A 26,871-nucleotide genomic window follows, 5' to 3' on the forward strand; every position below is an offset into this window, starting at 1 on the left:
TTGAGATCAGCTTCACCTGGCACCCAGCTTGCTGTTGGTGTGAGTCTGGTTCTCAGCTCTGCTGTCCTGGGAACCCAGCACAGCACCTCCAGGACTCCCAGAAACGGCCACAATGTGAAGCTTCGGAGGAAGCTGTTTGTCCATGAGAGGCAGCTCTTGAGGTCACAGCGAGCCGTGCCCACGGACGGCACTCTGCGCATTCATGACTCTCCGCCCACTCACGGCACTCGGCCCACTCACGGCTCTCCGCCCACTCACGGCACTCTTCGCACTCACGACTCTCCGCCCACTCGCGGCGCCCCGCCCCTTACGGTGCTTGCTCTGCCCACTCCCGTCTGAGGGCCGCGGCGGGGTCGTGGGCTGGGAGTGGCCTTGCGGCTGGTGCGGGTGGCAGGAGCGGTAAGTAACCGGCCATGGACGCCAGCGCGCTGGAGCTGGACGCGGTGAAGTTCGCGCAGCTGGCGGTGCAGCGGGACCAGAACGGGCGCTACCAGGAAGCGGTCTTCTACTACAAGGTACGGCGGGTGGCGGCCACCGCTTCCCTCCAGGGCCTTGGCGTCCCAGTCCCTTACCGCCCCGAGACCCCGCTAGTGCTGGTAGTCCTGTGCCCTGGCCGCAGCCCACCGAGGGCCGGGGCACTAAAGGAGAGAAGCGCGGCCCGCCGCTCCCCTGAGGCCCGGCCTGGCCCGGCCTTGCCGGCAGTACGGCGCGCTGCCTCTCCCGACCCTTGCTGGGCTTGCCCTGGGGACGAGAGCGCCGCTTGGAGGCGCTTTATCCGCAGCCCCGGCGGTTCCGCGCTCTGCTCCTGACAGCTCCCCGCCGGGCCTGGCGGCTCAGCCGGTGTGGGTCGCGCTGAGCGCCCTGGGAGCCGCGGGCGGGGCGGGCGGCTGGAGGCCGGAGTGAATCATCTCTGATTCCTGTGCGGCTTCAGGCTGGTGCAACCAAGGATGTGACGAGGCTGATCCGGTGCCGCTCAGTATCTATAGGCAGCAGCTGGTGTTTGCTGACTTTGGTGCGCCCATCGTGCGTGTTTCACCAGTGTCGGGACGCTCGGGTTGTTGGGTTTATGTTTTGTGGCGTTGTGTTAAGGTTCCATACCCTCTGCCTTCACTTCTGCCTTGCCAGCGGCGAGTCCTTTCGAGCCCGCGTTTGCCCTTGCTGCAGTGCCCATGCCACAGCTTCCATCACCTCCCAAAGCCGCTTCCAGCTGTGAGGGGCCCTGTGCCTGGCCTTGGACTTCCAGAGCACTGGGAGGTCTTTGAAACGTGCTAGAAGCAAAGTGTTGTGGTGGTGGCCTTTGCATGAGTGTGAAAAGAGAGGAGGAGGAAGAGGAGGATTTGTTTTTCAGCTGGCTGTTAGCTTGGATGAATTAAGTTTACGTATGTGAGGTCTAAGTGCACAGTTCTCCAGGTGCTTCTGAGACCGTGGCAGCTCCGGCTGTTTGTTCCAGCCCTGCCGAGCCCTGCATGGTTTTCATAACTCTAGTGACTGGATGGGCATCTTGGGCAACTACAGGTGGCTGTGTGCAGTGTGGAGAAAGCCTTAATGCAGATGATGGGGGTCTGGGCCCCCTCCTGGCAGGAGATTGCCATCAGGAGCCCATGCTTTGTGTACATGCAAACATTTAGAAAGCAAAGCTTGAGGAGCTGGGCAACTTCAAACCTGTAGACGTCCCAGATTTGACAGATTGATGTGAGCAATACTTAAATAGAAGATTTTCCTAAACCAAAGTTCCACTGGGATTTGAAAAGCTTTTGTGTTGCTTTGCTCTCATTTTTAGCAGATTAAATGCAAATAATTTACAAGTAGGGTATTTTTTTGTCCCAACCTTAAATCCACATCTTTAAAAAGAAAAGGCAGGTTTTGAGCTTAACTGATTTCAGTGACTGCTTTATCTCCTAATTCTATGCACTGCTATAGAGACAGTCCCAAGGTCCAGCCTGACAGACCTTCAAACTATTGTTTTATAAGTTGTCCCATGTGTGAGCAAACAATCCTGAACTCCTTCAGAACTTGCAACTTGTTCTTTCCATCAGAATTTTCCTGCTCTGAGGCTTTTTGCAGATGTAGGGTCTGGCTTCTGTGCAGCTCATGGCTGCTGTAGGCCCTCTCTTTATGGCAGATAATTGTCCAGGCAGCAAACATTAACTTTGTCTCCAATGCTTCTCCCTGCAGGAGGCTGCACAAGCCTTGATTTATGCTGGGATGGCAGGGTCCAACTTGGAAAACATTCAAGAAAAGATAAATGAGTACTTGGAGAGAGTTCAAGCTCTCCATTCAGCAGGTGGGTAAGGAGCTTTCTAATTAAACTTCTGCTCAAATTAATGGAATGGAAAACCTTTTGGTGCTGTGAATTATGTATCAATAATCTCTGCTCTGCCTTTTGTTGCTCTGGGTTTCTTATCCTTTGTGAAGGACCACCACTACAACAGGCACGTCGGTGCTGATGCATCAGAAAGGAAGCAGAGACTTCCTCCCTGAGGGCTTGGGTATGGGTGTGCTGTTCTCCTAAATGTTCTTAGGAACCACATCTGCAAGCAAACCTGGGAAAGCAATTGAAGTATAGCAACAGAAATTGATCAGGAACAAGTCAGAAGTCACATCTGAGGCTCAGCTCATGGTGGGGTTGAAGCGAGTGGGTTCTGGTGTTTGTGTGGAATTGCCAACTGAGAGGGTAGAAAGAGCTCTTTGCTCTCAGAAGGGTTTCCTTGTCTGATCCACTTTCAGTGTTTATGCTTAAACCAAAATGTCACATTTTTGGATACCTGCAGCTCTCAGGATCCTAGAATCACAGGGCCAGAATTCTCTAGACCAGTCTCCTCCTCAGGGCAGGGCAGATGCTGATTTTTCGACCAGATTGATCAGGGCTTGAAAAAGCCAAAGGAAAGAAATTCCCTGGTGCTGCTGTTTCCAGGTGCAGTTATCCTAGGGACTTGATTATTTTTATTTAACATCTAGCTGGATTCAGTTGACAGCCACTGGCTCTCACTCCTTTATTTGCCTAGCGGTGAAGAGCCTGAATCTGTTTTCTTGCTGACCTTGCAGCTGCTGCCAGGTTGCTTTTGGGTCCCCCACAAAGCCATCTCTCCTGGCTGGAGAGGCCATGCTTCCTCAGCTGCTTTGGCTTGTCTGGGTCCCCTGGAATAGCTGCTGTGTGCTGGAGAGGTCAGTTTGGTGAGGTCTGCAGCCTTGGTGAGGGTGCATCCCTCTCCTCCCTTGGGGCATCAGAATCATAGAATGGTTTGGGTTGGAAGACACCTCCAAAGGTCATCTAGTCCAACGCTCCTGCAGTCAGCAGGGACATCCTCCACCAGAGCAGGTTGCTCAGAGCCTTGTCAAGCCTTGAATATCTCCAGGGCTGGGGCCTCAACTACCTCCCTGGGCATCGTGGGCAACAGCAGGGCAGTTAGATGAGATGACACCTGAGGAACTTGTCCTGCCCAGGAGTGATGTGCTTGCACAAGTGATGCAAAGTTTTACGTCAGTGGAGGTGTAAGAAAGGGACTATAGCATCTGCTTCAAGCTGCTGGTGTGCCAGTGCTGGTAAGGGTGTAAAACTAAACCCTTTCTCTTGCCTTTAGTTCAGTGCCAGAACACAGACCCCCTGAAGTCCAAGCAGCAGTTGGACCTGGAGCGTGCTCACTTCCTGGTTACCCAGGCCTTTGATGAAGACGATAAAGGCAATGCCGAGGAAGCTGTGGAGCTGTATACGGAGGCAGTGGAGCTCTGTTTGCAAACAGTATGTTAAGCCCCAGGGTAACTTGGTTGAATTACGTGATGGTAAGAAATTCTTCCACTTACACAAGTGACTGACCCTTAAAGGCTGGCTTAAAAACAAAGTACCTGGATTTCTAAAAACCATTGTAAAAGACATTTTTTTTTTTCCTCCCCACTGTTTCTCAGTGTTTCCTCCAGTCTTTGTAATCTTGTTATTTAACAACCTGCATTTATGGGGCCTTGTGATTTGTTTTTTTCCTGAGCCATCTTATTTTAAAGACCAGGAATAGTCTGGATTTTTTTTTTCCTCCCCCATGTATTCTGGAATATTTCCATGCCCCCCCTCCCCACCTCCATGGATGCTGGATGTTTTTCCCCATGTTAATTTTGGCTGTGCAGCAAACACAACACTAAAACAGAAAGGAAAACCAGATCAAGCTGAAGGTGCCTTGCTGATGTGTCAGCTCTATTACTTTATGACTGCATTAAAGGAAGTAACTGAAGGGACCCTTTTTGTGTAGCACTTTCTGAAAACATAAGTAGTAAAAAAATACTACTTGATTGCTCAGCACTAAAACTGTTAGGAGTGAATTGAGTTCACACTGAAATTAATGACAAGAATGACCTGGCCATTATGTGAATGATGGAGGAGGTAATTACAGGTACTGCTTTTTTCCCTCAAGTCCAGTTGACTTCACTAACTCTTTACAGGAAGAGCTCACCATCATAATGTAACTCCACCAAGTCTGTTTTTCCCTTCTTTGCCCTTTTTATCATATAAATATACCTGGGTTGTTGGGAGGGGACTGCTGCTTTTGCTACATGTCAGAGAAATCATTCTCTGAATTCTGTGAACTGGTTTTCTGGAGGGTAAGAAGCCCTTGGTGATAGTGTAACCAGGCAGAGGTGATAGAACTGCCCTAGTTTTTCCACCTGAGCTGTTGGAACAGAATATTTTCAGTCTATCAGATAAAATCTTCCCTGGCAGCACACTCCTCTTCGTCTGCTGTGTTCCTCCTGCTGTGTCAGTGCATGCAAATATTGCTTGGAGATGTTGAAGTTAGCCTGAAATTGTCTCTTATTAACTCACCTGTTTTTATCAGGTGTCTCATAAGATACAGATGCTGCTGGAGTTTCTTTTAATCTTGCCTAGCATATTACTTTGTTGAGGTGACTCTAGGCTTTGTCCCTGGGGTTGATGAAAAGATGGAAGAAACTCTGCTCTCTTGAAGTTTTGCTGCTTTCTGCTTAGTGGAGAGATTTGTTTCTTCCTTAACTATGAAATACTCAGAGAGCAGCCATTCTTCCTCTCCTGTGGCTGGCTCCTAGATGAAGGTGCTCCATCTCCACTGCTTGCTTTCTTCTCCAGTCAGCAGCTCCAGAGTGTTTCTAGTGGGGTTTCTCAGGGTGGAAGTAGCTTGCTTTTGTTTCCTCAGCTGACCTAGCCAAGTTGGAAAGATCAATCATGGGATAAAGCCAAACATGAAACCTGCTCATGGGTGCCACAGGAGAGGCCACCCCTTATGCTGAGCCTCTCACAGAGAGCTTAGCTTGAGCTGCCATAGCTGCGCTCCCAAGAGGCAGCAGAAGTTGGCACTCTTGTGGTGCCCTGTCAGATTACTTTATGCAAGAGCAAAACTGCTAGCTTCCAAGCAATCCTATTCTGTATTTTATGAAAATGAGCCCTCAAAATTTTTTTCCTAAGCTAACCATGGCTCCTCTTGACTCATTTGGGGAAGAGAATTGGAACACCTCTAAGCTCAGCAGCATACCTAACTTCTGGGCTTGTCTTCTTTCTGCCCATATTTTGTTATGGTTAATTATTCTGGCAGATTTTGTGTGTACAGTGTTGCATACATAAAAAAACATCTGCCAAAATAATAAACCTTAACAATGAAGGCTTCTAAAATAACCACTGCTGTTCCAGGAGCATTCACTAGACCAGCCAAATGATGCCTTGCTTAGTATGCTTTTTGTGCTGAGATTCAATAAAAGACTTCTTGCCTCAAAATAAAACTGGGGAAAAACCCGACTAGTTATTGTTTGCTGTCATCTGTTGAGTGTGGAGTTGGGCAGACTGAGCCTATCACACCTGTGGGTTTGGGGGTTTTTTTGATGTGTGGCTTTTTCTTTTGCACCTAAGGCTACAGAAACTTCAGAAGCAGGCCTGCAGTTGAAGCTGAAGCAGCTGGCTCGGCAGGCACTGGACAGGTGAGTGCTGCTTGCTGGCTCTGGGGTGCTGTGTGCTAGGCTCTGGGCAGAGCTGGCTTCTCTGCAGTCCCAGCAGCACTGCTGGAGGCAGCAGCTGGGGTGCCAGCCCCCTGGGCATCCCAGGACAGGCAGCCAAGAGAGGGCTGTGTGTAGGTTAGTGGCAGTGTACACCTTTATCTTCGGTGAGATAAATTGGGAGTGCTCTCCCACAGCTTTGAGCTTCTTTGGGGCTTTAGGTTGGAGAGCAGGAAAAATTTCTTTGCTGCAAGAGTGGTCAGGCATTGGGACAGGCTGCCCAGGGAGGTGGTGGAGTCACCATCCCTGGAGGTACTCAAGAAGTGTGTAGATGTGGTGCTTTAGGAGAAAGTGGTCATGGTGCTTGAGTGATGGTTGGACTTGTAGGTGTTTGCCAGCCTTAATGATTCTCTGATTCTGTGAAACCAGGGCAGCACCAGGGTGTCAGCATCCCTTCACAAGACAGCAGCTTGGAAACTGGGACAGGCCTACCTTGGGTGTGACAGTCTCCTTGTGTGGGTTGATCTAGTGGAGTTTCTACCTGAAATGAATTGCACAAGTGTAAGTTCAGTGTAACTCGTCCCACACCATCTGTGTGATGGCAAATGAAAGGCTGTCATGGGGTCAGTTCCAGTGTAAGTTTTCAGCACTCCTCAGTCTGCATTGAAACAAAGCCCCTGTATTCTGCACGTGTGGGACTGTCCAGCTGCTTAATGCAGCAGCAGCAAAACCTGGCTCCTGAAAACACCGTCTCCAAGCAGTTGAAAAGCTGGGCTGTGAGGGTGCTGGTGGCTTCTTACTGCTGTTGTGGCTGACAGACAAATCCTGAAGCAGAGGACACAAATTAGTCTCCTCTGTTTTGGTGGGCTTGTTCTGAGAATGAAGGAATGCTGGCATCAGAAATGGGCTCTTCTTAGGAAAAGTGCTAGTGGTCAGCTTGGACTTTGTTCATTGTTCATTCCACTTCACATGCTGGAATGTGCACCAAGCAGAGTCGAATCAGAGCAGCATTTTCGTCACTGTTGTACACCAAATGCATTTTTATTCACTTCAGAGCAGAGGCACTGAAGGAATCTATGTCCAAGTCATCTCAGAAGGAGAAGTCAACGGCAGCTAAACCAAATCAGCCAGTCAGAACCTTCTTTCCACTGGGACCTGATTTCTCTTTGAATGACAAGCCACAGACCATCAGAGCAGTACAAGCCAGTGAACCTCAAGGTCAGAGGTACACTGCAGAGGAGATAGAAGTGCTCAGGTAAGCTGGAGATGAGTTCTTCCAAAGTGTTTTCATTTGTGCTCATGTCCTTTGTGCATCTTAGCAGAATCAAACAGCTGAAGCAGGAGGTGTAGAACACAGGTTGGAAACCCAGGTTCTCCAAAGCCCACTGTGCAGTTACCCACACCCAGTGAATCCCTGTGTTCTCTCTGCTGATGTAAGCAGTGGCTGTCATTCAGAGCAGACTTTCCAGAGTGTGTTTAAACAACTTCTTGCAACTGCCTGCCAGGATTACTTCCCATAGCCTCACTAACCCTGCTCATTGGATTAGATGGCCTTTGGAGGTCCCTTCTAACTCAAACCATTCCATGATTTTGGTGTGTCGCCCATAAGCTACCTGACTGAGCTCATGAGAGATCTGTCTCCAAGATGCCAAGGTACAAAGATTCATAGACTGCACAACTGCCTCTTCACTGGCAATCGAGGAAGCAGAGTGTTTTTAGGACTCATTTCTGTTACATCCAGTATCTTTTGCTGTCACTTCCCTTCCAGGTGGAGTGTCTTGTCTTCAGAAGTGCTGTCGTAGCTTTTCAAAACTCACTTTGTTGTTACTTTCTGGAACTCAGCCTTTGAAAGATGATAGATAGGTTTGTAACAATCTCTCTCTTATGTCTGGTAGGAAAACTTCCAAAATCAATGGCATTGAGTATGTCCCTTTCATGAGTGTGGACCTGAGGGAACGTTTTGCCTTCCCCATGCCATTCTCGTAAGTGTCATTCAGTTACTGAACTCTTGGGGTTATTTCCAAAGCTCTCCCACTTTGGCTGTTTCTGGGTTTTCTCCTTCAGGGTTTGACACTAAGCTTTTAAGCATAATTCAGGAAGAGATATTTAAATGTTTCCACTTCCCTTCTTCCAGTCTGATCTTAAACTGTTTAAACTTTGAGTCCTGAGTTCAGTTTTGGGGCTCTCAATCCAAGAGGGGTGCTGAGGTGCTGGAGCAGGTCCAGAGAAGGGCAGTGAGGCTGGTGAAGGGTCTGGAAAACATATCTGGTGAGGGGCAGCTGGGGTTGTTTAGCCTGGAGAAGAGGAGGCTAAGGGGAAACCTCATTGCTCTCTACAGCTCCATGAGGGAAGGTTGCAGTGAGGTGGGGGTTGGCCTCTTCTATTTTCAGGTGGTGGAACAAGGGGAAATGGCCTGAAATTGTACCAGGGGAGGTTTAGGTTGGACATGAGAAGAAACTGCTCAATTGAAAGGGTTCTCCAAGTTTGGCACAGGCTCCTCAGGGAGGTGGTTGAATTCCCATCCCTGGAGGTGTTTCAAGAGGCAGAGATGTGGTGCTGAGGGCCATGGTTTAGCACCAGCCTTGGCAGAGTTAGAGAATGGTTGGACTCAATGAGCTTAAAGGGTTTTTCCAACCCAAACCATTCTGTGATCCTATAATCAAAGCTTATCTTGCTGCGCAGTGCTTCTGCATCTGTCTCTTCATGCTGTAAGTATAAGGCTGAAAGTGGCCTTTTGGAGGTCTGGGCTGGCAGCTTGGGCCCATTTCCTGCTTCTACTGTGTGCTCATGAGCTCAGCTCCCTCCGCCTCAGCTCCCTGTGAAGAGAAGGTTGTGACTGGAATGTTTGCCAGCTCTGTGATGATTCTGCAGGTGTTTTGCACCATCTCTCAGACATGTGTAAGCCTGGACATACCATGAAAAGCTTTTTCTGAACTGCTGTTGATCCATTTCTACTGTTTTTTTTTCTTTCCCCTCTTAAATCCAGTGATAAATGTGGGAAGTTACCCTTATCCCCCAAACAGAAAGCAATGTTTGCCAGGTGGGTGCGACCGGATGACATCACCAATAACCCCACCATGATTTACACTGTGTCCAGCTTCAGCATCAAGCAGGTGAGTTGTTCATCAAGAGGCACCTGTGCCAGTAGCAGGTTATTGCAGGCTGTGTGAGCCCATCTTGTTCAGAAAGGAACACCCTGATGTGAAGGTGATTCTCTTGGCTCTTTATTTAAGACAGTGTCACTTCAGATTCCATGTGGAATAAACAGGTGTTAGCAGTGGCAGTGAAAGGCAGGAATTCCATCTGGAAATCCTCTTTTCCTGGGGTGGTGCTGAGGGCAGTGTTTAAAAAAGCCAAGCTGTACTTTGCAGCAAATTATTCACTTAACTGAACTGACAACATGGAAAAAAATAAGGGCAAGATGTTGATGTTTGAACTGGACAAGAAGCAAAGTGGCCCCTGAGAAGAGTGGAAATGCCTTGTTCAGTGCAGAGCTGCAGCTGGCCCAGGCTGCTCTGAAATCAGCACTGGAGGGGGTTTGCCTGACACTGTGTTTTGGGAGGCAGGGAGTGGGTGAGTGCTGAGGTACCTGCACTTTCCTCTGATGGCCATGAATAATCCAAACTGGTTTGCCTTGGAGGGGGCTCACACTGAGCAGTTCCTCTTGGTTCACATCCTTCCCCTTTTTCCTTCCCTCTCCTCACCCCCTTTGTCTTTTAAGTATCCAAGTGATTAGTAAATGTTCTCACTGCTTTCCTTTCCACAGACAATAGTATCAGACTGCTCCTTTGTGGCATCACTAGCTATCAGTGCAGCATATGAGAGGAGGTACAACAAAAAACTGATCACAAGGTAAAGAGCTGTTGCTTCCTGAGACCTTTTCAGACTTACCAGAACCACAGAACTGCTGAGGTTAGAAGAGACCTTTGAGATCAAGTCCAACAACTTGCCTAGAGCTCACAATCCCACCACATCCACTCATCTTTTAAACCCCTCCAGGAGTCTCCAGCACCTCCCTGGGCAGCCTGAGAAGCCTTGGTGTGAAGAAAATCCTTAATATCCAACAGCATTCTGCTGAGCTTTTGCACTATTTCTGTGACAGAGTGAAAAATAGCATCTATGTCACCTTCACCTTCCTGAGACTTGTGTGAGAGGGCAGCCACCTTTCTACAGGGGCATGTACAGACCCTGGAGTCTAACTGCAGATGTGCTTTGGAGAGGGAATCAATAGTTTGGAAACTTTTGGTTTGGTTTTAGTAGAAATTTTACTTTCTTTCTGGGTTTCTTTTTCTACTTGGCAATGCCAGCTGCTGTGCAGTACACAACAGCCCCAACTCAGTCCCACTCAGCTGGCCCCTGTGATAAATCTTGGCCAGATGTAGGAGGCCATGATGGGAGCCTGTTGGCAGACCAGTGTGTGGATGTTGTTCCTGGGTTATTTGGTGGTTGTTTTAACCTGTGCTGTTCGAATGGAACTTGTGTTCTTCACTGGGGCAGTCATGCACTGACTTCTCCTTCCGGTGTTTGACCTGTTCAGGCAGATATTGTGTTTCTTCTGCAGAGATGTAAATATCCATTGTTTAATAGCCAGATAAATCTATGTGCCTTGCTTCTGTTGGCAGAACAGATGGGTTACTTCTGATTTATTATTCTTTTGCTTACTATATAAACCAGAAAACTGCAGCAAGAGCCAGGCCTGGAAATTCAAACCTATTTAACCATCCCTGCCAGTTTTACCAAGTTTGAGCTATTTCATTCCTATTTCCATCTCTCTGCTCAGTGTAAATTCCAGGCACGGGCTTTGTTAATCCCACTGGGTATGTACAGCAGTGTCATTTATGTCAGTGTCCTCCAGCTGTTGGTTGTTGATTTCTGTTTGGGTTTGTGTTTTTGTTTGTGTGTTTTTTTAACAGCATAATTTACCCTCAGAATAAGAAAGGAGAACCAGAATATAATCCATGTGGCAAATACATGGTGAAGCTTCACATCAATGGTGTGCCTAGAAAGGTAAATGGCTTGGGGGTGACTTCATACTGCTTGAGGCAAATATTTTAAAGGCTTGGTCTGCTTTCCTCTGAGGATGTCTGCACAGCAAAAACTTTAGATATGTTTTGTTGGCAAGTGGTGTTGAAGAAAAAATGTTACACTTTGGCAGCTGCTGCCTTGGGTGGTTTTTGCTTTCCAAAGGAGAAATGTAAACGTGGAGCTAGAGACTGTGAAAGGGCTGTGATAGAACTTGTAGGGATCCTACAGGAGGGCTTCAGAAGGGCTTTATCTGAGGGTGTCTAGAGACAGGACAAGGGGGAATGGTTTGAAGTTGAGGGAGAGCAGGGTTAGACTGGATCTGAGGAAGAAGTTCTTCAGTAGGAGGATGGTGAGACTCTGGAACAGGCTGCCCAGGGAGGCTGTGGCTGCCTCCTCCGTGGGTATGTTCAAGGCCAGGCTGGATGAGGCCTTGAGCAGCTGAGCCTACTTGAGAGGTGTCCCTGCCCATGGTGGGGAGGTTGGAGGAGATGAGCTTTGAGGTCCTTTCCAACCTGAGCCATTCTATGATTATAGAGAAACAGCTGCTGGCTGCCAAGCACAGTCCATGCTCTGTTTCCTAATTAGGTGAGGAATATTTTGGGTTTTCTTCCCTTTTGATGCTGGGCTTTTCTGCAGCTCCTTCTTAGAACAGGCAGGAGACACATCCCAAGAGCATGCTTTCACCACCACTGTTTTGCAGAGGGAGGAGCAAGGCAAGTGATCCCAGGTCTCCCAGTGTGAGCCAGGGCAAGTCAGGGCTGGCAGCAGAGCTCCCACTGTGTAGACCAGCAGCGGGTGGAGAACCATGGTCAGGTCTGGCTGTGTATGAGGAGCTGCATGTTAATGAGTTTGGGTTTTGGATTCCTCTGTTCTCTGACTCTTGGAACAGACATGTTTAGAGAGGGGGCACTGCTCCACTGGGAGCTGGGTGCGTGGCACAATGTTTCCACAGATCTAGCCTGCCTACCCAGGGCTCTCCATGGTTGCTTTATAAGGCAGTACCTGTCAGACACACTTCTGCCTCCTGCCTATCCCATAGCCACAGGCTTGCACAGGTACAGTTTAACACATCTGTGTATTTCCATCCTGCTACATTGGCAAAACACTGACACACCTGTCTGGGTCTGTGGTGGTCATCTGGGGAAGCATCCCCTTCCCCACATCATCCTCTTATGGTGTTGAGTCTTCAGGACAACTAAATGTTCATTGAACTCAGCCAGGTTCCTAGATAGCAATAAGGATGTTCCTTAACCATCAGCCTTTCTTAGCTGGCATTGGTTTGCACATTTGCTGCGTGCTGAGCTGCTCAGTTCCTTAGCTTGTGTCTCCTCACCCTGGTTTACAATATGTCCTTCAAGATCAACAGGTTGCTAACTCACTCCCTAGGTAGATGTTAAGGCATTCTGGAGGCTTGGTGCAGCAAACAGAGAAACTGTTACACATCTCTTCAGTCAGAAACACTTTGGAACGCAGCCTCAAGGTAGCACTTCCAAAAGACTTGATGATGCCTTCTGTCTCTGGCACACAGGTGATCATAGATGACCAATTACCTGTTGATCACAGTGGGGAACTTCTCTGCTCTTACTCTAACAACAAGAACGAGCTGTGGGTGTCGCTGATAGAAAAGGCTTACATGAAGGTCATGGGAGGATATGATTTTCCTGGATCCAATTCTGTAAGTGCCCATTGCTGCCTCCTGTCCAGCTTCTCCTTCACCAGCACCCCCAAGTCCTTCTCTGCAGGGCTGCTCTCAATTTCATCACCCCCAACCTGCACTGATATCTAGGATTGCCCTGACCTAGTTGCTGGACCTTGCACTTTGCCTTATTGAACCTCATGAGATTCTCCTCAGCCACCTCTCCAGCCTGTCCAGGTCCCTCTGAACGACATCCCATCCTTCAGACTTACCAATCACACCACTCATGCCTCTGCTACTCTGAGATTCCACTTTGTTTCAGCAGTTCACTTGAAGTTTTGGGTTTGTTTTCTTTGTTATTTGGACATGTTGTCCTCAACTAATCAAATCATTTCATTGGTTGGGTGTTGTTTGTTTTTTCATACAGTCTTAATCTTGAGCCTTTCTGTGCAGAGCTGTACTGTTACAGTGTGCATTTGATTTCTGTCTTTCAGAACATTGATCTCCATGCCCTGACTGGCTGGATACCTGAAAGAATTGCTATGCATTCTGATAATCAGGCTTTCAATAAAGACAGCACCTTCAGAATGCTTTATCAAAGGTAAGAGTTGGCCCTTCCCCAGGTCATGCAAGTGCTTGCTGTGTGGTAGCTGTGTTAGCACTGCAAAAGCAGTGCAGTGGCCACAGAGAGCATCTCAGTACTGCTAAAGCTGTGCTTTCTGGAAGGTGAAACCTCCTGGAGGAGGAGCAGCAGCATATCAGGCCTGCAGTCAGAGCAGTTTCCCCTATGGTAACAGCTACAGATGGCCTTGTAAATGCCAGCTCTTGAGCACTTTGACATCTTCCAAAGCAGTTTAATGCAACCAGTTTCTGATACATTTCAGTGCAACAGCAGGGAATGCTCTAGGGAATGAAACATCCTTGAGGAGGGTGGATTTAGACTGAAGATTAGGAAGAAATTCTTGATAGTGAGGGTGGGGAGACACTACAACAGGCTGCCCAGGGAGGTTGTGGATGCCCCCTCCCTGGAGGTGTTCAAGACCAGGTTGGATGAGGCCTTGGGCAAGCTGGGCTGGTGGGAGGTGTCCCTGCCCATGGCAGGGGGTTGGAACTGGATGACCCTGAAGGTCCCATCCAACCTACACCATTCTGTGAATCTATAAATTCTCTGATGGTAAGAGAGCATGACTCTTTCTACAGTTGGGAGAAGCTCTCAGCTGAATGTCAACAGCTCTTCGGACACTGCAATTTGGAGGTGTGACTGCAGCTGGGGTGGGATCTAGCCATTATAGCATCACTGGTGTTCACCTCTGCTGAACTGGAAATGTGTTGATCTGTGATCCAGTGGCATTGCATGTGCTGGGATTTTAGCTGGGCAACAGCTGCTGTGTTTTCACAGCAACAATTGCCGTGACATTAACAACTGCAGAACTTGGTGGCTGTGAGCTGACAATTCAGACCCTGCAAGGCCTATGCTGGGGGACACACAACTTCAGTGTAAGCATCTGCAAAAAGTGTGGAAGCATCAACTTCTCACTCCTCAGCTTTCTTACAGTGCCTGGGAAATGTTAGTTTGCAACTTGGAAGCTTTTAATTAAGCTCTCTTCCACCTCTCTTTGAACAGATTTCACAAGGGAGATGTCCTCATCACAACAGCAACAGGAGTGATGTCTGAAGAGGAAGGAGAAAAGTGGGGTTTGGTTCCAACCCATGCATATGCAGTGCTGGACATAAGAGAGTATAAGGTATGGAGTGAAACTGAGGGTGCCTGTTGGCTCCCTGTCTGTGATGGGTGGCTGCTGGGCTAGTACAGTTTGTTTTGAGCTCCACTGGGAAATTCCAAGAGGCTTCATGATGCTGTATTTTCTGGAGCTGTTGGTCCACCTTCCATATCAACACAGGTACAAAAATCACCTTGAGAAGAGATGAATGCAGCCCATTTTCTTTTGTACTTCTCTAGGGACTTCGATTTCTGCAGCTGAAAAACCCCTGGAGCCACTTGCGTTGGAAGGGTCGGTACAGTGAAAACGACACCAGGAACTGGACCCCAGACTTACAGAAGTACTTGAATTTTGATCCCAGAACTGCTCAGAAGATAGACAATGGTAACAGGGCTTTGAAAGTCGCCCTCTTTTCAGATAGTGTGGGTCTTTGTGGTGTATCTCTGCAGCAAGGTAGAAGTACAAAGAGAGAGAGAGCAAAACAAATGTTGTCATGAGGTCTTGGGTGACAGGTTGGACTTGATGATCTTTGGGGTCTTTTCCAACCTTATTGATTCTGTGATTCTATGAAATACTGGGAAGGATTTGTACATTTAAAGCTGCCATTCCAGGTTTGTCTGGAGTTGAATCTGGACTGCTCAGTATACCTCAAATTCATGAGTGAGCTCCAATTCATTGATAAGAAGTGAGCTCCTTGCTCAGGTGTTGCTGTCTCAGTATTGGGTGCAGGGGGGCTCAGTGCAGACATAAGTCCCTGGCAAGCTGAGTCATTAATGCTGCCTCTTCATCCAAGAGAAGACTTTTTGTGGAGGCTTCCCTCCTCCATCTGCCTGTGTTCATCAGCACAGTTGCTGTAATCAGTATTGCAGTGAGCCTTGGCTGTGTTTGAGGTCCTGGAGTGGAGGTAAGCAGGTAGCTTTTCCTTGCATTGCATTATCTATAAACAGATCCTTACACAAGCTGTGCTTCCAGCTTTCAGGGTAGATTGAGATCTGCCTCTGAGGCAGCAGCACTGATGTCACTGTCCAGAGAAACCCTGGGGACAGTGCCCAGTCCTGTTCTGTCCATCACAGAATGCTTTTGGTTGGAAAAGCCCTCTGAGACCACCCAGCCCAACCATTCTCTAACTGTACCAAGGCTGATGTTAAACCATGGCCCTCAGCACCACATCTCTGCTTCTTGGAAACACCTCCAGGGATGGGCATTCAGTCACCTCCCTGGGCAGCCTGTGCCAGGCTCTGAGAACCCTTTCAATCAAGAAGTTTCTTTCATGTCCAACCTAAACCTCCCCTGGCCAAGTTGAGGCCATTTCCTATCACTTGTTACCTGAGAGGAGAGACCAACCCCCACCTCACTACAAGACAGTTGTAGTGAGCCATAAGGTCTCCCTTCAGCCTACTTTTCTCCAGACTAAACCCCCCAGTTTATGGAATCATAGAATGGTAGCTTTGGAAGTGACCTCTGGGGATCATCTTCTCCAACCCCAATGCTAAAGCAGGTTCACCTGGATCTGTTTGCACAAGAATGCATCCAGGTGGGTTTGAAAGCCTCAAGTGAAGAAAACTCCACAATCTCTGTGGGCAGTCTGCTCTAGTCTTCCACCACTCCAAGTAAAGAAGCTTCACCAGGGAGCAGCAGAGCATAGGAGCCAGGAGGTCCCCAAGGGTTTGCTGGCAGATCAGAAGCCCTGCAGAAGGGCATTTGCCTTTCAGAAAGGTCTCTGCTCCTTCTGCAGCATCCAGTGCTGTCTGCAGATCTCTGAGGGAGCCCTTTTGTGCAGTGCCTCTCGAGTGTGCCTGCAGCATGCACCCAAACCCATCCAGTTCCAGCATCTTCAATAAGTCTCCTGCTTCATGAATAAGAGAGGCTGTGGCTGTCTCCTCCCTGGGGGTGTTGAAGGCCAGGCTGGATGAGGCCTTGCGCAGCAGAGTCTACTTGAGAGGTGTCCCTGCCCATGGTGAGGAGGTTGGTGGAGATGATCTCTGAGGTCCCTTCCAACCTGAGCCATTCTGTGATTCAAAGGCAAGACCAGCAGACAGGGTCATCTGCTGATGGCGTTCAGTACACCAGATCCTGTCACACCTGCTTACTGCTTGCAAACAAACAGTGCTCTGCCCATTAAGCAGAGCCTAACTTGTTTTTCTTGGTTTAATTTGCTTTGTTGGGGTCTTAAGGTTCAGTTCAGGGGTTTGAGCAATGCAGACACTCAGTTTCACAGCAATGTTGGTTTCTATAAGCTGTGTCATTTGCCTGGAGAGAGACTTCTGAAAGGCAAAGTAAACCCAGGGTGTCTGGGAAGGCAGCAGTAACAGCATGTTCCTTTGCAGGCATTTTCTGGATCTCCTGGGAGGACCTGTGCCAGTACTATGATGTTATTTATCTGAGCTGGAACCCAAGTCTGTTTAAGGAGTCTACATGTATTCACAGGTTGGTCCAAGAGATAAAGCTGTGTGCCAGTGTCTCCCAGAATGTTGTGATGTGACGTTTCCTTTCATTCTTCCTACTTACAGCTGAGCAGGTTGCTGGCTCAAGTTCACACCTTTCAGTCTCAGCCCAGGCTTTGCTTTTGGTTACTTCTGTAACACCCTTCAAACTCCAGTGACCTTGATGTTGCTGTGGACTTAAAGCTGTGTAACCAGGCTCTGACCTCAGCCCCACATCCCTCCACTGGAACAGAAAGCAGGTTTTTGACCAGTCCACCTCTAAGCAGTGAGCCAGCTGCTGTTTGAGATGCCTTTTCCCAGCCCGCCACAGTTTGTGCAGGGTGTGTTGTCTCCACAGGCTGTGGAGTTTCATACCATGTTCACCAGCTGTAGTTGCCACAAGTAACCTTCTTTTCCTGCTGAGCTTTTGTGAATGAGATCACAGAATCACAGAATGGTCTGGGTTAGAAGGCACCTCCAAAGCTCATCCAGTCCAACCCACTCTGCAGTCAGCAGGGATATCTTCCATTAGATTAGGTTGCCCAGAGCCCTGTGGAGCCTCACCTTGAATATCCATCAGTGTGCCCAGGTGGCCAAGAGGGCCAATGGCATCCTGGCCTGCATTAGGAATAGTGTGGCCAGCAGGAGCAGGGAAGTCATTGTGCCCCTGTACTCTGCATTGGTTAGGCCACACCTTGAGTACTGTGTCCAGTTCTGGGCCCCTCAGTTTAAGAAGGACATCGAAACACTTGAACATGTCCAGAGAAGGGCAACAAGGCTGGGGAGAGGCCTTGAGCACAAGCCCTATGAGGAGAGGCTGAGGGAGCTGGGATTGTTTAGCCTGGAGAAGAGGAGGCTCAGGGGTGACCTCATTGCCCTCTACAACTACCTGAAAGGTGGTTGTAGCCAGGAAGGGGTTGGTCTCTTCTCCCAGGCAACCAGCACCAGAACAAGGGCACACAGTCTCAAGCTGCGGAGGTTTAGACTCGAGGTGAGGAGAAAGTTCTTCACCGAGTGAGTCATTCGTCATTGGAATGTGCTGCCCAGGGAGGTGGTGGAGTTACCGTCCCTGGAGGTGTTCAAGAGGGGATTGGATGTGGCACTTGGTGCCATGGTCTAGTCATGAGGTCTGTGGTGACAGGTTGGACTCAATGATCCTCGAGGTCTCTTCCAACCTTACTGATACTGTGATACTGTGATCTCCAGGCATAGGACCCTCTCTGCTACTCAGTATCTGTGACATCCAGGTTTTTTTGTCACCCAGTTTGAGGGTAAGGCTGTGTTTCTCTTCCAGAAGCCAAGGCTTTCTCTATTTTTCCACTGCATTTTGCCATGGCTTCCATGCTGCTCTGTTGGCTCTGCACAAGCTCCTTCACCCAGAGTACAGCTGCTGAGCTGATCTGTAAAGGCTCCTTCCACCTCTGTGTCCAGATGAAATATCCTGGGGGGGTGTGGTGAGGTGAGGGGTTTGCTCTGCCAGTGTCTGTCCTCACACTTGGTGGCTGTTGAGCCTCTGTGTAGGGAAGTGCCTGGCACAGTGACAGCTGCTGTAAAAAGTGGAGCAGTGATGGTGGTTACTTGAAGCTCAGTTGATGTTACTGCCTTCAGCCTGTGCTGTTGAGTTTTAAAGGTGTGGGAGGGCCAGTGGGCCCTAGGAACAGCTTTGTCCACATCTGCATGCTTTGCCAGCACTTTCTGGTTTGCCACACCTGACTTCCCTTCTCTAGGCAGCTCATGAGGGGGCAGCAGAGTGCCTCAGTTGTTCTTTGGTGGGGGGGTTATTGGTTTGGGTTTTCATGCAGGCATCCTTACAAACAAACCAGATGGTTTTTCTCCTAAGGGTCAATCTGAATGGAGTGGAGTGCTTCCAATGGCTGCAGTCCCCCAGCACCATTCTGCCTGGGTCCAGCAGCCTGATGGATCACTCTGCTGGTGAAGTCATCTCTGAACCCAGCCTGCAGTGCTCTGATGTGTGGTGTCACCCCTCTTGGCTTGCAGTGGGAGGCAGCCATCGGTCACTTGGCTGCTGATCAGGGTGGCTGTGTGTTGGGTGCCAAAGCACAAGGCAGTGTCCTGCTCACCTGCTGGTGTCCATCTCTCTCACTTGCAGCACCTGGGATGCAAAGCAGGGCCCAGTGAAGGATGCCTACAGCCTGGCCAACAACCCCCAGTACAGGCTGGAAGTCCAGTGCCCCCCGGGGGGCGCTGCTGTCTGGGTCCTGCTCAGCAGACACATCACAGATAAGGTGAGGGGCAGAGGGGGTGGATTATCAGCTGTTCTGTGTGCTGGGGGCATCCTCTCTAAACCTCTTCATGTGGTTTTCTGTGCTGTCAGTTGGGGCTGTTCAGCCTGGAGAAGAGAAGGCTCCAGGGAGACCTTGGAGGAGCCTGCCAGTACCTGAAGGCCTACAGGAAAGCTGGGGAGGGACTTTTTAAAAGGGCTTTTGGTGACAGAATGAGAGGAAATGGATTGAAGGTTGAGGAGGGCAGATTGAGACTGGAGATTAGGAAGAAATTCTTTCCAGTGAGGGTGGGGAGACACTGGAACAAGTTGCTCAGGGAGGTTGTGAATGCCCCCTCCCTGGAGGGGTTCAAGGCCAGGTTGGATGAGGCCTTGAGCAAGCTGGGCTGGTGGGAGGTGTCCCTGCCCCTGGCAGGGGGTTGGAACTGGATGATCTTTAAGGTTCCTTCCAACCCAGCCCATTCTCTGAAGCTATGAATCAGTGTGGCTCTGCTTGTATCAGCAGGTTCCAGTAGCTACTGGTGTGTAGAGGTGTGCTTCATATTCAGCAGGTACACAGCTGGGTATGGGAGGATTAACACCCCCCCGGCACAGGTGTTCTGCAGCAGAGATGCTGCAGTATCTCTGAACTGCTGCAAGTGCAACCAGAGGCCATTCATTTGGTGTGAGTTTTGAAGAACTGGCTCTGCACCTTAGTGCCTGCAGGCAGCAGATGACAGCAGGCGGTGGTCCCAGGGCTGATGAGTGCACAGGGGGCTGTGTATAGCCACAGTCACAGCCCACAGAGGTCTCATCCCCACCTGGTTTGTTTCCTGCAGGATGACTTTGCACACAATCGGGAGTTCATCACCATGGTGGTCTACAAGACAGATGGCAAAAGAGTTTACTACCCAGGTGAGTGTCCCCTCCTGCCGAGGGCTGATGGCTGAGCTGAAGGAAGAATTGCCAGGGACTTTGTGGGGAGGGAGGGCACTTCCTGCTTTGAAACCAGATACCTCACTCAGAGAGCAGTCCTGAAGCAGCCCTTCAGCCCTCTCTGATCACCACTTCTAATCTCATGAGCTCAAAGCCCTTGAGAGTCCTTTGCTGTGGAAGTAGCTTGGTCAGGCTGCAGGGTTACCTTTGCCAGCTGAATGAAGCAGGCTCAGTCCTTGGCAGTGAAGCTGAGGTCTCCCCTCCCTAAGATCCTTGTGAGTTTATTATTGATCCCTTCCCCTCTCCACTGTTGCTTTGTGTAAGAAAATAAAAGGACCTTCATGCTGGACCTGTTGAAGGAATTGGCTGTATTCATTCCTGCTCCACTGAAATGGAGACATCTGGGAAGAAGCAAGTAGGGGCCAGAGATCAAAGGTCTAACTGTGACAGCCAATACTGAATTGTTCAGAATGGGTCCTGCATGGGCATTGGTGCTGGGTGCAGCTACACTTCTGTTGTCTTTCAATCCCAACAGCACCCCAGGCAGTTTCCTTTGAGCAGTGACAGTGGTGGGAGATGGATCAGCAGCTCTGGCAGGGCTTTAAACTGTACTTCAGGTACAGAAGGTGTGTCCTGTCCTTTGTGGTGGACCTCTCCTGAGAACCAGAGCTGCTCTGAAGATGATCTGTCATTTAGTGAGCGAATCTTGAGGCTCTGCTCTTCTGAGAGCACTCAGGTCTGCTTACAGCTTACCCTTGGCACCAACAATCCCACTCCCCTGGCCAAATCCACTGGCACAAAGCAGTGCAGAAGTTTTCCAGGGGAGCTTTTGGCCAAGGAAGTATTCTTCCTGTTCTCTTTCAGCGGATCCTCCTCCCTACATCGATGGTATTCGCATCAACAGCCCTCACTACCTGACCAAGATCAAGCTGACCTCTCCAGGGCCCCACACCTTCACCTTGGTGGTGTCCCAGTATGAGAAACAAAACACCATCCACTATACCATCAGGGTATGTGCTGAGGCTCTGCTGAGTGCCAGGCTGCCCTTTATTTGCACAGCTTCTGGGCTGGTGGTGTTCTTGGGAGGGGGCTGTGAGTGATGGAGCCCTGGCTGCAATGGTGGATCATGTTCTCCATGTGTAGCTAAGACAATGCAGTGAGGGTGGGGTTAGTAATGGAAGCAGCTGGGAAGCATTTTTCTTTCCTAGAATAAACAAATGTCCTGTCTCAAAAGGAGCCTATTTTAGGTCCCAGTGAAGATTTAAAGTTTCTTGATTTCTCCAAGCCCTTGCACCCAGTGTTTGGGTTTTTCTGTAACTGCAGAGTCCTGCAGTGGTTGGACTCCATGACCTTAGAGGTCTTTCCCAACCAAAACAATTCTGTGTGGTGATGGATGTGAGATGTCTTTGCCACTGAGAAAAGAACCACGCAGATTGTTCCCATTTTGCTGGGTCTTTGAAGAAAAACTAGGCAGGACAAAGTCCTGTTGGTCCCAGCACTGCCCTGACAGGGTTATCTGAGGGGTGATATCATAGTGAGCAGCTATCTGAGAGCCCTGTGGAGGCAGCTCTGCTCGTGTCAGGATTCCATATGAAGAGTACAGGACTGTGTGTGACCTGCTACTGCCTCTCACAGGTGTATTCCCTCTGCAAGTTCACCTTCTCCAAGATTCCAACACCTTACACCACCTCCAGACGGGTGAGGAAGTGCTGCCTGCTTGGGGGTCTCCAGGGGATGGTTTTGGGTTGGCTTTACCATAGCTGGGATGTGCAAGGTTTTGAAAGGCACTGCTGCCCAAAAGCCAAGGGGGACCTGAGATTGTGGGCAGGGGCCATGCTGGCATGCAGCTGGGCTCTGGAGCTCAGGCACTGTGTGGTACCAGCTGCTGTTTACAGAGCAGCCCCTGGAGCTGGCCTGTTCTGGAGAGCAGCAAGTGGCTGCAGAGCTTCCTGGGAGCAGTGAGATGATTCCCTTGGTTCTGTCAGATGGTTCTTAAAATGGGGCTGAGTTTGGGGGAATGTTCACTGCAGGCAACCATGCTGGGGCAGGACCTCTGTTTGTTATGTTTCAAAAGAAGATGAGGTCTGTGGCTGGAACCCTCTGTGAATGAGCTGAAGGTGGCTGTTGGGTGGCTAACCACATGGAGCAGGCTCAGGTCACTGTGGATGGGGCAGGGGGCAGGGTAGGATTTTTGCCCTGTGGGGGAGTTTTGGGCACTGGGTAGGGAAATTAAATCTCAAGTTCAAATGTTGCTCCTTGCTATGCTGATCTGCTGGGGAGGGAGGTAAGAGGAGAAGTGGCTCTCAGCTCTGTGTGTGTGAATGCCTGGCCTGTGCCACAAGCCTGACCTTTTCTTGATGGCTAGCAGAGGACCCTGGAAACAGGTGGCCTGTTAAAGCTGAGCAGTGCTTGTCCTCCTGCATGGCTTTGTCCTTGCAGCCTCTGTCCCTGGGGGCATCTTATCCCTGTAACGCTGGTCCTGAGTGTGGAGAGGTGAAGGCTGGAGGCAGCACCTGCAAAGGTTACAACATGGGAGCGTTGTACTCATATGCAAGGAGTGCCTGAGCCAAACACTGACAGGGGATGGGATGGGATGGGATGGAGGGGAGCAGGTCTGGAGTGAGATGCAGTCTGGCATAGCAACAAGCACTAGTTACTGAGTTCATGTAAGCTGAGGAAGTGCAGCAGCCTCTGAAGGAGCCAAGGTTTGGGCAGATGTGGGTGGAGGAGTGTAGTGAATACTGAACAGAGCCTTGCACTTGTGCTTGCCCAGCAGAGAGAGTGCTGCAAGGGGAGCAGCTTTTGGCCCTGGGGCAGCACAAACCCTCAGTACTTCAGGTGTTTCTGTGCTCCTGTTTCAGGTGAATGGGCAGTGGAAAGGGCACAGTGCTGGAGGCTGTGGGAATTTCAGAGACACCTACAAGAACAACCCCATGTACCAGTTCCAGGTGGACAAGGCTGGACCCTTACTGATCGAGTTGCGGGGACCAAGGTGGGTAGAGGACAAGCAGAGTGTCACAGCCCTGCCAGCAGCCTCCTTCACCTGAGGGAGAGCAGGAGCCTTCTTCCCCTTCATTGTCAGGTCTGGGCAGAGCCAGGCCTTGCACAGAAGGGAAGAAGGTACAAAGAACTCTTCCTTCCCCTTCCACTTAACAGTGATAATTGGTTTGCTTTGGCGGCAGTGCTAATGCACAGGATACCAAACCCTTGCAGGCTCCCAGACAGGGGCCTGAGCAGGTGCTGCAGCTCTGCAAGGGCATTGCCCCTGCCACTAAGAGGCCAGGAGAAGTGTTCCTGTCAGTGCCCTGCAGAGTGGTGCTTTGACAGAGTTAGTGATCTCTTCAAACACCAGTGCTGAGTGCTGCAAGGCAGTAACTTCTCCTGCCGTGCAGGCAAGTGTTTGCCTCTTGCAAAGCTGTGCACACAATGGCAGCACTTCTCCAGCCACCCTCCCCTCCTTGAGGAAACCCCTCTTCATGAAGTGCAGAGGGGTGGCTGTGGATCTGTTCTGCCCTTGCAGCTCTTGGGTGGTTGGTCTGCACTGGGCTCATGGCTTAGCAGGTGGCAGATGTACTGTCCCCACTTCTACTGCCACAGGAGGAATTCCGCTGAACTCACCCCTGTGGATCCCTCTGACAGAAGCTAGGTCCCACCCCAGGCTCTCTGACACTGGCCTGGCACCAGAGCTATCACCACAGGCTGAAGTGCTTGGCATGCCCCTGGCTGGTGTGCTTCACAGAGGCAAGTTCTGAGCCTGACCTCTTCTGTTTACCTCCAAATTCTACACTCCTGTGAGGGGAAGTTTGACTTAACCTTTGTGCCACAACTGTGACAACACTTCTGGATGTGCTGCAGTGACACTGTCTGGTTTTGGTACCACTGTTCCTGGCCCCCTGCTGTCCCCCCAAGTCTGAGCAGTGTCATGTCTCTTGCAGGCAGTACAGCGTTGGCTTTGAGCTCATCACTGTGTCTACTGTAGGAGATCCTGGCTCCCAGGGCTTCCAGAAGAAGAGCAGTGGTGACTACAGGTAATGAAGAGTTGATTTAGCCTTCCAGGTGTGAAACACACTTCAGAGCTTAGTTCTAACAGGGAGTTTCCTTTCTCTTAGGTGTGGATTTTGCTACTTGGAAGTGGAGAATATCGTTGCTGGAGTTTACAATGTTATCCCCACCACCTTCCTGCCCCATCAGGAGGGCCCTTTCTTCTTAGACTTTAACAGTACCTCTGCCCTGAAGGTGTCACAGCTGCAGTGAGGAGACAAGCTGTGCTTTGCTGGTCAAAGAGGTGGCTTTGAGCTGTCCTGCAGTCTTGGAGCAGGTGAATAACTCTTACTGCACACAGGCATAAAAGGAAGGGATGTCCCATGCTAAAGGCCAAGACATGGGATCGCTGCTGGCCCCATCAGTTGTGGGGGGCAGTTGGCTGTGGGTTTGCTGCTATGGTGTTGGAGCAGGCACTGCTCGGCTGGCTCCTGAGCAGGCTGCAGTGCTGGTGGTGACATGAGCTGGCAGAACTCCATTTATTGCTTTCCTTACTTCAAATCAAAGCCCAGTGAGCTGAAGGAGTAACACTGAGATTCTCCTCTCCCAAAATCCAGGGTTAGGGGGTTAAGATTTACTTCAAAGTAAACATGTGAGGAAAAGTATTCTTGTGTGTTCTGCTTCTTCAGTCTCAGCACCAAAGAGCTTCCACTGCCTGCTTCTGCTGTTATCTTGAGGGCTTTTAGCACTGAAGTAGTTCTCACATGGCAGTGCACAGTTGCTGCTGCTGAGGGCTGTGCTCAGCTGCTCTACAACATGAGGAAAGAAGGGGAAGGAGCTTAGCTTTAGCTGAGGCCTCACTCCAGTTACTTCAGAGCTGTTACCTCATCACACAGTGGTACAGTACAAGGTACTCTGGAAGTCCTTCCCAGGGGCATTTAGGAGCTTGGCAGCAGCAGTGGGCAGCACACCCTGCAACATTAGTGCCAGCTCTGCAGCCAAAGGGGCACTCAGAGCCTGGCAGTCACCTTGATGGCCCCAGGAGGCAGTGAACTCCCCACCACCAGCACAGCTGATAGAAAAATGACAGGAACAAAACTTGCCTGTTGGGGAAGGAGCATTGAAAGCCTGCCCCTCAGACCACAGCTGCAGAAGATGCACTTGCTGGTCCTATCAGAAAATACAGCTTTGGAAAGGTGCCTTTATCCTTGCAAGCTGAAGCCACTGAAAGACACTTGGCCAGTGCCAGCAGCGGGGTCAGAGCTCTTCAGGAAACAGTCAGTAGTGAGAGGAGTGCAGAAGTAGAGTTTGTAGGAGCCTGTTCTGTGCTCTTTCTCTAGATCTACATCCAGTGCAGCTGAAGAAGATAGCAAAGCCTTGAATTTAAATTCTGCCTCACTGATCCTAAAATGCATTGGGTTTGTCTCCCCCCCCCCCGCCCAGGGTTTTGTCCTTTTTTTGCACTGGGTTTTGTCTTTTTGCAATTCCACTCTATTTGACACAGACCAGGCAGTGAAGGGGGCTCACCCCCACAGCTGCAGCTGGTTCAAGCACAGTATTGGTGTCCCTTGATCACCCAAGCTCCTCCTCTATTGCACCTACCCAGACTAGCATGGCCCTTCAGGACAGGACCCTTGAGTGGAGAATTGGAAAGGAAATATAAAAGCATTGTTATAAACTTTAGTCCACAGCCTCTGGCTGTGGCAGATTAATTTTCCACCAGGATTTTCTTGCCTTTTTCCCCAGAAAAGCCCAGTTCTGGCAGCCCTCAGCTCAGAGCAGTGCCAGGCTTGGACAGAAGCTGTCCAATTCTTCCACAGAAGATTCCAGGAAAGGAATGGGGAAGTGAACTGCTGCTCCAGTTGCAGCACCTAGGCTGACCTTTTCTTTCCTCTCTGCCACCGAGCATTTCTTGAGCCCTGTCATGAGGACAGTGGTTGTGTCACCTCACTTCCAGGCAGCCACTCATATACCTCTTCACCCTTAGGTCTCCTCTGCCTTTAACCATGCAATTCAAGCTTTTGAACATGAAAAGACACAACCTCCTATGATATCCCAAGGGATAGCTGAGGATGGAAAGGAAGGATTTAATTCTCACTGATGGTGCAGGGGGATAACTGCAGGGAGCTGCTGCTCAAGCTGACATTTTCCTTAGGACAAGGGGCAATGGTTTGAAAGGAGAGCATTCTAGGATTTCTCTTTTTTTTTATCCCACTTCAAGGCTCCAGCCAAGCCCCAGTGCTGCTGCTGGCACAGAGCCTGCTGGGTTGTGTCAGACAGACACAGGTCAGTCCTTGGTTACTCTTGTGCAAACAGTTCTCAGACTGAATGAGAGGCAGGGCTATGGGTGAGGGATACCAACAGCTTCTGTTCCCTCAGTCCTGCTCCCTGCTGTAGGTTTCATCCCTCTGTTTGTACAGTGATGCTGCACCTGACCACAGATATATGTCCTGGTAGGGGTAGGTTGTGTGGACATACCAAAGAAGAACAGCTCCAGGGTACCATTAGCTTTATACCATCTCACTTCAGAGCAGCTGAAGTGGTCACACACACTTTGATACACCAGAGGCTTATTTTTATACCCATAAAGGCAGCCCCTTTCCCCTTGCACTGCAGAATGCAGGGAGAGCTCCAAAGAAGTGGGAGTAGGGAGAGCCTGTCCCTTTGTCTGTCCTCTACCTGTCACTCTGTCCTTTCCACTGATGGCTTTGATGAAGTGTAAAATAAAAGGAATTTTCCATTGATTGATCAGAGATCAGTTCTGCCTGTTTGCTTGCATGGGGGAAGGGGAATTTACCTGCCAGGCCTGGTGGACCGTGCCAAGATCCTTAACCCAAGCCAGAGCTGAGCCTGCAGGTCTTCAGAAGATGCCAAGGGACAACCGTGGAAGGCTGGGGCAGCTATCTTGTGTGGAATCTGCTTGTGGAAGCAGGTTTACTCACCTCCAGTTCTGCATGGCTGCAGCAGGGGAGCACAGAGGTGTGA

The 26,871-nt window shown here is 49.9% G+C and overlaps 1 protein-coding gene across 3 annotated transcripts; it reads left to right on the forward strand.

The window, feature by feature from the left end:
* The first annotated feature begins 317 nt into the window (after positions 1-317).
* On the forward strand, positions 318-26,637 carry CAPN7 (calpain 7). 3 transcript variants are annotated; one of them, XM_068156973.1, is made up of 21 exons: positions 318-515; positions 2,176-2,284; positions 3,582-3,739; positions 5,861-5,928; positions 6,998-7,198; positions 7,839-7,925; positions 8,930-9,056; positions 9,710-9,795; positions 10,857-10,950; positions 12,497-12,643; positions 13,099-13,205; positions 14,229-14,349; positions 14,565-14,709; positions 16,653-16,752; positions 18,859-18,994; positions 19,809-19,884; positions 20,770-20,915; positions 21,541-21,603; positions 22,767-22,897; positions 23,841-23,933; positions 24,015-26,637. In XM_068156973.1, exons 1-21 carry the CDS (start codon positions 414-416, stop codon positions 24,157-24,159), a joined length of 2,442 nt encoding a protein of 813 aa, XP_068013074.1. In that variant the 5' UTR covers positions 318-413; the 3' UTR covers positions 24,160-26,637. The 3 variants fall into 3 exon arrangements, with proteins under 3 accessions (XP_068013074.1, XP_068013076.1, XP_068013075.1); XM_068156975.1 differs by lacking the exons at positions 18,859-18,994; positions 20,770-20,915; XM_068156974.1 differs by lacking the exons at positions 318-515; positions 2,176-2,284 and having other exon boundaries at positions 3,712-3,780.
* Positions 26,638-26,871: the final 234 nt, after the last annotated feature.

This window comes from Melanerpes formicivorus, unplaced genomic scaffold (assembly GCF_026170545.1).
Source record: "Melanerpes formicivorus ecotype bairdi unplaced genomic scaffold, bMelFor1.0.p_v2 SCAF_35, whole genome shotgun sequence".
In the NCBI taxonomy this organism is placed as follows: Eukaryota; Metazoa; Chordata; class Aves; order Piciformes; family Picidae; genus Melanerpes; species Melanerpes formicivorus.